This window comes from Nicotiana tomentosiformis, chromosome 7 (genome assembly GCF_000390325.3).
Source record: "Nicotiana tomentosiformis chromosome 7, ASM39032v3, whole genome shotgun sequence".
Taxonomy (NCBI): Eukaryota; Viridiplantae; Streptophyta; class Magnoliopsida; order Solanales; family Solanaceae; genus Nicotiana; species Nicotiana tomentosiformis.
In genome coordinates, this window is record NC_090818.1 from 95,070,500 (window position 1) to 95,080,275 (window position 9,776).

Here is a 9,776-nt window from a genome sequence, read left to right on the forward strand (position 1 = left end):
ACATAACATCGGGTTTTGACCATAGCTTGGACTCGGTGGTTTCAGTTGTGTGAGCATGTGTTTTTGGACTTCTATGTCCGGTAGTGTCCCTAGGATTGGGGCTTATGGCATGGTGAGTGGTTGGATGGTTATATGATGAGTATGATGTGACTGCAAGATGTGTTCAGATGGATTAGATGTGACGAGAAGGGTCTGTCTGGGATGTGAAAAGGACTATTGGGTGTTTGATTTCTTTCTTGATGTGTTGTACAATCTCAAGTTATGTGTGTGTTGAGGGAAGTTTCATGTTGTTCATTCGTGGGATGAAGTAGATTCTTATGTTTTATTGACGAGCTTAGACTCGGGAAGATTTAGTGAATGCTTAGTGGTTATGGCTATGGTAGGACGTAAGAGTTACCAGTATGAGGCTAAGAAGGTGGGTTATCTCCTGCGGGGTATCCTGAGGTTGTGTGATCCCTATGTTGTTTCTATGGAGAGTTTTCTCTTACCGGTGGGTTATATGTGTTGCAACTTGAGTTTGGATCACTTGAAGAAGTTGTCTTAACTGTTACGAGGATGAATGCGAGCTTAACAGATGATTTGAGGTATTGTATGGTTTGTGTTACTTGAGCTTATGAAGGATTTAGTTGAATCTCACTGCGGGATTATGGCCGTAATAGAGTAGGGCCATTGTGAGTTATCATATATTTTATTCTATGGCTTTGAGCCAAGTTGTTTGCTATCAATGATTTGATTGCATGGTTATGTGTTGTATTGGTTTCGGTTTAAGGCATACTTGTGGATCGGTTATGACTTGTAGAGGTTGGTTTTGAGGATGACTTGAGTAAGGAATTTCTGGATTCATGATGTATTACACCTTATAGATATATGGGAGTCTTGGAAATGGTCTAGGGTTGTTGTTCGTGATGGATGTAATATACCAAGAAAAGGATTCACTCAGTTGCTTAGAGGTATGGATTACTTCTTGGGGTGTTGTCGCTCTAATGTGGCACAGGTCGTTCGATCCGTTTGGTCAGTGCAATTGAGATTTGAGCAGAGTGGATGACTCTCGAGAAGGTTCTAATGGATTCAAGCAATGAGAATTTTCCGGACTTGTATATGGCTAGAATCTGAGATTTGCATCGGATGGTGTAGGGACACTCGATATTTTTATATCACTATGGATTTTATATTTCAGTATCAGGAAGGTGAAGGAAATAACTTTAGATTCACAGAAGGTCTCTTCAAAGTGGGTGTCTCGGTTGTGGTACTTTTGGGGTGCTTAAGAGGGAATATAGCAACTTATGGGCCTTAGGGCGGTGTGGTTTTATGCTAGGATCTCTGGTGGTGTGCTTTGGTTAAGGATCGTGGTGTTCTGACAAGGGGAAGTGTCAACTTAAGGGTAATTCAGAAGGAACTCAGAAAAATAGGACAATATCAGCACGGTAATGGATATGATCGATTTTTTGGGTACTTATGATGTGGTGAGTCTCTACAAGTATTTGTGGAAATACTCTTGGGGTTTGGTGACCTGTGTGGCTTGGTGGAGTTAGTTTTGATGGTTTGGTTATATGCAAATGGGTTTCGAAGAGCTCTAGATTTTTTTACTACAGTTTGAGATGGATATTTCTTACCGGCATGAGGATCATGTTGCGTATTGTGATTTTCTCCTGGATGGGATCAAATGGAAGGTTTTGACTGATCGGGTGTGTATTCTACTGGTGACTCAAAGTTGATTATGAGATTCTCGTGCTTTTCATATGATGGCATGATAGATGCGGTGTGTTGTGTGGGATTGAGATTTGCATGTGCAAGGTCACGGTTCAGTTTTGAAGGGAAGGTCATGAATTCTTAGACAACATAGATGATTTCAGATGACTATATGAATGCTATTACTACTTGGTATTGCTTGAGAAGGGTGCATATTTCAGAAGGCGCAATGTGTTTTGACTTACGAATGCTTCATTGGTATTGCGGTACTCGCCTGGTTGATCGACTATTGATGTTGAGATTTTACTTTGTGGCATGGAGGAATTATAGAAGTATTTCTAGTGGGGATGATTATGTATGAGAGACGTGCTAGTTATTCGAGTGGTGGAGTTAGGATCGGCTATGGTGATTCATGTATTCTATGGATTTGAAGACTGGGAGTTCTCACAAGCAGATTGTTTTAGGGTTGCGGACTGTGAAGATGTGGCCAAAGTTTGCTAGATGGTAGTACGTTCTATAGTTAGGCCATTGTGGATTTTGGAGGGGCATTTATCCATTTGGGGATGACCGTAGTTGGTTTGGGGGCCCATTGATAGGCCCAATGAGGATGTGCATTCTACACTGGGTCAAATTTATTGACTCAGAACTGTTAGTATTGAGGGGTGAGTCATTCGATTAGAGTTGATCTTCTTCGTGTTCTGATATGTTCTATGTGTTACTCTTCTATGCTATGAGGGGTGGTGATTCGTTGGCTATATTAATACATGGTGCGGTTCTGTTTGGGCCTTATAGCGAAATTAGAGTGAGATGGTTATTGGGGTATTGAATGGCCGATTGCTCCTTGGTTATGGTCTTTTCGGGCTGTGTTATATTGTGTTATTCGCTTCTCCATGGTTATGGTCATGCACTTCATGTACTTGATATCGAATTGCGTGTAGTTGTTAATTTTGAGCATTGTGGCTTGAGGTATTTCATATGGACCGATGTCTAGATGGGTCACGCAATGCAGCGGGGCTATGTTGGGATATAATACTTTGTGTTAGATTCGTGTGTCTTGGTCCTACTATGTGTGATGGGTTCATAGCATTGTATTGTAGTGGTACTTGTTGAGCTTGCGGGACGGTTCTCTCATATGAGTCATTTTCCATGATTGAGTATATTTGAATAGTTGCTTATTGGTGCATGGATTGCACAATTTGTGGCCTTAGGTTGTATTGGTATGGCATGTCAATAGAGTAGTTGTGTTTGATTAGATAAGGTCATTAGACCTAGAATGGATACTATCATATTTGATTGCGGTATGTTTAGAAGAATAATATCAGAAGTCAGCTTAGGATTTGGATTTGGTTCTTTTCGGACGAGAGAGAGAGCTCCATGACTTGTGGATCTGGTGAGTGGTTATGAGTTTCTGCGTGTTTCCTTCATCATCGGCAGTGTATGAAGGTTTTGAACGCGATTTTATTTGATATAAGGTTTACTAACGGTATCGAGTTTGTTTTTAGCAGCTACTATGATCGGGAATTATTGATACGAGTATGCGAGTTGTATGGTATATCATGTGATTACATCTTGGGTTATGGTTATGGATTGATACAATATGTTCAGACTCGTACAATGTGTAGATGCGAGATTCGGGTCTTATAAGGAATTTCGGATGTTGGAAATTGGGTTCGAAGGCTTACGGACTAAGGTTAAAGTAATGATCTTTAATTATGATGTGTTGTCAGGCTTACATGGATTGGGTTGATGTGGGACCACCCCGGGTATGTGCATGGTAAGGTTACACGGCGATTTGATAGCTTTGGAACGACTCTTGGCACGTTCAAGGACGGATGCATGTTTAAGTGGGGGAGAGTGTAACGACCCAGCCCGACGTTTTGAGCATTTGCATTCCGTTCAGCTATTTGAAGTCTTGATCAGCATCGTATGATGTATTATGACTTGTGTGAATCGTCGATTTTGGTTTTCAGGTTATTCAGAATTGATTTGGAAGAATGATTCTCAACTAGGAAGCTTTAAGTTGGAAGAGTTGACCAAGTTTGACTTTTTAGTACTTGACCTCGGATTAGAGTTTTGATGGTTTCGTTAGGTCCGGATGGTGATTTTGGACTTGGGCGTATGCCCGTATTTGCATTTGAATATTTCTAGAAGGTTTTAGACTATTTGGCGAATATTGGAAATTTGAAGGTTTGGAATGTTCATAAGTTTGACTGGGAGTTGACTTTGACGATATCAGGTTTGGATTGTGGTTTCAGGAATTGAAATAGCTTCGTTAAGTCATTTGGGACGTGTGTGAAAATTTTGAGTTCATTCCGAGTTGATTTGATAAGGTTCGGCACGAGTTTTGGAAGTTGAAAGATTTAATGTTCATTATATTCGATTTGAGGTGTGATCCATGGTTTTTATATTGTTATGCGTGATTTGAGGCCTCGAGTAATTCCGTGTTATATTATGGGACTTGTTGGTATGTTCAGACATGGTCCCGAGGGGCTCAAGTGAGGTTCGGATAGGTTTGGTGTGTTGCGCTCGTTTTTGATGTTTCGATGTCGTTTCTTCAAGCATAAATAGTACCACATTAAGCAAATGAGCTCTCATTTCTATTTTGATTGAAGCATTAGATCCGTATCGTAATTTTGGAACCATAGCAATTGGAATCATCAAGTTTTGACATCGTATGAGGAATTTATGGTCATTTTACTAAGAATTGGGTTGCCAAATTTTTGAGATTGATTACGAAATTGCCAATGAATTCGTATTTAAAAATCTGCACTATTGTCAAATATTGAAACCAACATATCTCCTTCATTATAAGGTCAAATGGAGTGATTCAAAAGCCTAACTTGACTGAAATTTCACAAGAAATCCATTGGAGACATAAAAAGTGAGTTTCGAGATTGTTTGGCATAAGAAATGAGGCAAAATAGCTGGGCAGAAACATATCATATCGAGGGTTTGTTCATTTGGTTATATTTTGAGTTGGGGAGCTTGGATTTAGCTGATTTTGGAGGCGATTGTCACCACATGGATTGGGGTAAGTGTTCTATACTTGGTCTTGGTTATATTTCATGAATCCATCTTCGGTTTTGACATTTGATTGATGATTTCAAAGTGAAATTTGGGGAATTTTGTCTAAAATTTCATAAAGTGAATTTTTGAGTTTTGAACATCGATTCAGAGTCGGATTTGAGTGAAACTAGTATGGTTGGACTCGTAACTGAATGGGTTATCGGATTTTGTGAGTTTCGTTGGGTTCCGAGGTGCGGGTTCAAGTTTGACTTTTTGGTTGACTTTGGGCTTTTGATTAAAGATTCAACCTTTATTGATTGGTTTATTTCCTTTGACATTAGTTGATGTTCTTGAGTTGCTTTTGGCTAGTTTCGAGCCGTTCGGAGGTCAGGACGTGCGGGATGGCATTTTTAGAGTATTGTTTGGCTTGCTCGGTATTGGATTCGGCTTGTTCGAGGTAAGTAACACTTCTAAACTTGGTGCTGAGGGTATGAACCCCTAAATATACATGTTATGTGTTTGGTGTTAAGGTGACGCACATGCTAGGTGACACGCGTGTGGGTGTTCACCATGTGAATTATGACTCGGTTGATTCTGTGGTACTATGTAGTGACCTAATCTTGTTTCTATCCATGAAATATTTACGTGCTAGAGTAATTGAGCTGTGATCCATGTTTGAAATTATGTTTAAGCTATATACTTATCCTGTTGGGACCCACTGAGGTCATCTCTACTGTTGAGTTATTTGCTTAAATTACAGTTACATACTCAGTCATATTCATTCATTTGCATATCGTATCTCAGTCTCTGTTATTGCTTGTTGTGACATCATGCTATCATTGTTGGGCTGATTGGCATGAGATTTGTGAGGCTGAGAGACTGGAGAGAATGATGACTGAGTGAGGCCGAGGGACTGATTGTGATTGATATTTATGAGATCGGGTTGCACGCCGTAACAAGATTTATTGATTCATGCCATGATTGGCTTATATTAGCACTTGTGCAGGATCCGCCCCTCCAGAGTCTGACATACCAGTAGTGAGCGCATGTACCTACTGAGTGCGAGTGCTAAGTGATTGGGAGGACTGAGTGACTTGGAGGTCTGAGTGATTGGAAGGACTGAGTGACTAAGCATACTGAGTGAGGTTGACTGCTCCGAGAGCATGAGCACATGAGTTTATCATTGTGGTGCATTACACTTGACATGCATACTTGACATGTAGGCATAGCGATGCATTTCTTCATGCTGTACGGTATTGTGCCATTCATGACCTCACATGCAAATTGACATGTAGGCATATAGATGTATTTTCCTCATGCCATCTAACAATGAAACATCCTATATGTTGTTGAAAGTTTTTGGGAAAAATCATAGTTTTCAGATATGCTCACATTTTGGTGATTTTGGTGAAATATTTGGGTTTTTACTGTTATACCTGAAAACATGCCTATTTTTTCGTAACTGTGAACGAGTTGAGCTGAGCATCATATCTTTGAGTTATTACTTGTACTGCTTTATTTATATTGTTACGAGTTGTTCTTGGCTATTGGTAGGGGTGGGCATAAAAATCGAAAAATCGAATTCCGAACTTGACCGAATTAATTCGGTATTTCAATATTGGTTTATTCGGTATTTTGGTACTACTTCGGTATAGGATTTTCAGTTATTCGTTATTTCGGTACGGTCCTCGGCATTGAGGTTTTGATATTTCGGTATACTGAAATACCGAAATACCAAATTATTTAAGTACACCTTCCTTCATTGCCCAACCCAAATTATCAATTTCCAGCCCAAAATCCCACTAAGACTAAGCCTAATGACCCAACCTAACATTAGAATTTATTAGAAAAGTAAAGAACTTCTCACATCTGTTGATGCTATGCTCATTTATCACTTTATTAGAAATTTTCTAATGATGTGATTTCTTTTTTAAATTATTAGAAATTAAGGAACTACTCACATTCAATTGCTAAGCACATGTAGTGATTTCTATTAGAAATTATTAGAAGAAGTGAAGGTACTGCTCACATTTTGTTGTTGCTATACTCATTATCACGTAATTAGAAATTTTCTAAAGAATTAGAGTTCAGTAGTTCAATACTGTAAAGTTCACAAAGTCATGGTACAATATCAAACCATACCGAAATCGTATCGAACCAAACAAGAAAATACCGAACCGTACCGAACTACTTTGGTATGGTATTTAGTATGCATAATTGATATACCAAATACTGAAGTATCGAATCGTAGTTTTCAAATACCGTATCGAAGTACCGAACGCCCACCCCTAGCTATTGGTGTTGGACTCTGACCGTTGTCCAAGCTCGTCACTGCTTTCAACCTAAGGTTAGGTTTGTTACTTATTAAGTATATGGGGTCGGTTGTATTCATATTACACTTCAGCACCTTGCGTGCAGATTTTGGATGCTGATGTTGCTGTGTATGGCGGGAGCTGGCATTGAAGATATACATGCGTTCCGGTCATAGCCGCCTCTTGTTCTTGGTAGCTTTAGAATTATTAATCTGTTCATGTATATTTCAAACAGATAATGTATTTATTTCATACCAGCTTTGTAAACTCTAAATCTTAGAAGCTCATGATTTGTACTACCAGTCCTTGGAAATTTTTTGTATAAAAGTTCAGTTATATTATCATTACTTCTCTTAGTGAATCTCATTGATATTAGATTGTTGCTATTTGGCTTACCTAGTGGTTGGGGTTAGGTTCCATCACGACAAATTGGATTTTGGGTCGTGACATTTTCTCTCGCTAGCCTTATTCTCTCTCCTAGACTAACGGTCATCTGACTAGTTGCCGGCGCGGCTCCTCCAGCCCTCCATTCGTATCTCTCCTCCTTCCATTCTCTCTCTCCGTCCCTCTTCTTCTTCTTCTTCTTCCTTCCCCTCTCTCTTTCCTTTCTCTTTTTCCGGTCGAATTCTGACGAGGTTAGCCAACAATCCCTTCTCTCTCCTTTCCATCTCCTGCTCTCTCTCCCTTTCTTCTCTTTCTCCCCTTTCTTCTCTTCCTTTTCTGGCCGACGCAAGTCCCCCTCCCCCTGCCCCTTTCCCCTTTTTTTCGTTTTCCCTTTTCAGGCAATAAGCCTTTGACATTCCGGCGACCTTCACTGTTCTGGCAAGAACTCCGGAGACCTACCTTCTACAATCCAGGTTCTATTGTTGCTTGCTTTAGTACTTGTTTGTCTCGTGTGATAGTATTTGTTTGGTTTCGACCCTCCTATTTGGTTCGACTTGCCTTCTTGTATATTTGTAGTTAGATTTGTCACTGCGGATAGCTAAAGTATAATAGTTGCATCAAACGTGTGCTCATCTGAACCTTCTTAGTTATATGTGTAACTAGTGCCTTAAGTTGTAAGTTTTAATCTATATTTTTTTAGTTTAAGTCTCTACTTGTGTAAGTGGTAGCGCTATATTAGCATCTCTTAGAGCATAGTGGCTATGGTGAGTGATGTTAGAATAAGGTCATGTCCGCGGGTAGGTCGGGGGGCGGGGGGAAAGGGTTGTAGGAGAGCCTCTAGGTTGAGAGTTAGGTCCTGGAATATAGAGACTTTGATAGGGAAGTCTATAAAGTTAGCGATGATTCTCTAGAAGAGGAAGATCAACATAGCTTGTGTCCAAGAGACTAGATGGGCGGGAACTAAGGCTCGGGATGTAGACGGGTTTAAGCTGTAGTACTCAGGAGGGGTGAGAGGCAAGAACGGAGTAGGCATCCTGGTTGATAGGAACTCAGAGAGCTAGTGGTAGATGTTAGGAGGGTGAATGACAGGCTGATGGCTATTACGATAGTTGTGGGAGGGTCTACTTTAAACATAATTAGTGCTTACGCACCTCAAGTGGAGTTGAACAAGGAGGTTAAAAGGCACTTTTGGGAGGATTTAGATGGGTTGGTATGTGGCATTCCACACACTGAGAAGCTAATTATAAAAGGAGATTTATATGGCTGCATCAGAACTACTTCTAGGGGTTATGATGATATGTATGTCAGCTTCGATTTTGGCAATTGAAATAGAGGAGGAGCTTCAATATTGGAGTTTGCTAAAGCTTTTGATGTGGTAATTCCTAACTCGTGCTTTGTGAAGAAAGATGAGCACTTGGTCACCTTTCAGAGTACAATGGCCAAGATCCAGATTGATTATCTACTCCTTAGGAAGTGTGATACTGGTCTTTGCACAGATTGCAAGATTATACTGAGTGAGAATCTCATGACTCAACGTAGGCTACTGGTTATGGACTTAGAGATCATGAGGAAGAGGAAGAAGAAGGTTATGTATGACCAACCTAGGATCAGGTGGAGAGCCTTGACCAAGGACAAAGCTCAAGAGTTGAGAGAGAAGGGCCTGGTTATGGAGGCCTAGAGGAGCATAAGGGACGCGAGTATTATGTGGACCATGACAGAGAACTATATTAGAGTAGCTGCGAGAGAGGTATTAAGGATTTCGAAGGGTTACAGGGGACCGGTGGTGGAGTGAAGAGGTCCAAGAAAAAGTGAAAGCCAAGAAAGCAGCATATTTGAAGCTAGTTGAGAGTGTAGACAAGGAGGAGGAGAAGACGAACATGGAGTGGTATAGCAAGGCTAAGAATGAGTCAAAGTTAGCGGTTATCGTAGCTAAGAGTGCATAGTTTGGACGTTTGTTTGAGGAACTTGGGGTCAAAGACGGGGATAAGAAGCTGTATAGGATAGCCAATGTCAGAGAAACGAAGGCCCGTGACCTGGATCAAGTGAAGTACATCAAATACGAGCAAGACAAAGTTTTGCTGGAAGAGGCAAAAATTAGGCGAAGATAGCATACACACTCTTATAAACTCTTGAATGAAGAGAGGGATATGAATTTGAGTTGGGTGATTTGGAGCATTTCGAGAGTCGTCAAGATTTTGGGTATTATAGGAACATAAGAGTTCAGCAGGTTGAGTGGGATATGCATAAGATGAGTAGGGTAGGGCAATCGGGCCAGACGAATCCTTGTGGAATTCTGGAAGAATGCGGGTAGGACAGGCTTGGAGTGGCTCACTGGGTTGTTTAACGTCATTTTTAGGATAAGGAAAATGCCCGAAGAATAGAGGC

General features: G+C 40.5%; 1 protein-coding gene across 1 annotated transcript; it reads left to right on the forward strand.

The window, feature by feature from the left end:
- Positions 1-8,484: 8,484 nt before the first annotated feature.
- LOC138896042 (uncharacterized) lies at positions 8,485-9,069 on the forward strand. Its single transcript, XM_070180817.1, has 2 exons — positions 8,485-8,694; positions 8,794-9,069. The coding sequence occupies exons 1-2, from the start codon at positions 8,485-8,487 to the stop codon at positions 9,067-9,069; spliced, it is 486 nt and encodes a 161-aa protein (XP_070036918.1).
- The last annotated feature ends 707 nt before the right edge of the window (positions 9,070-9,776 follow it).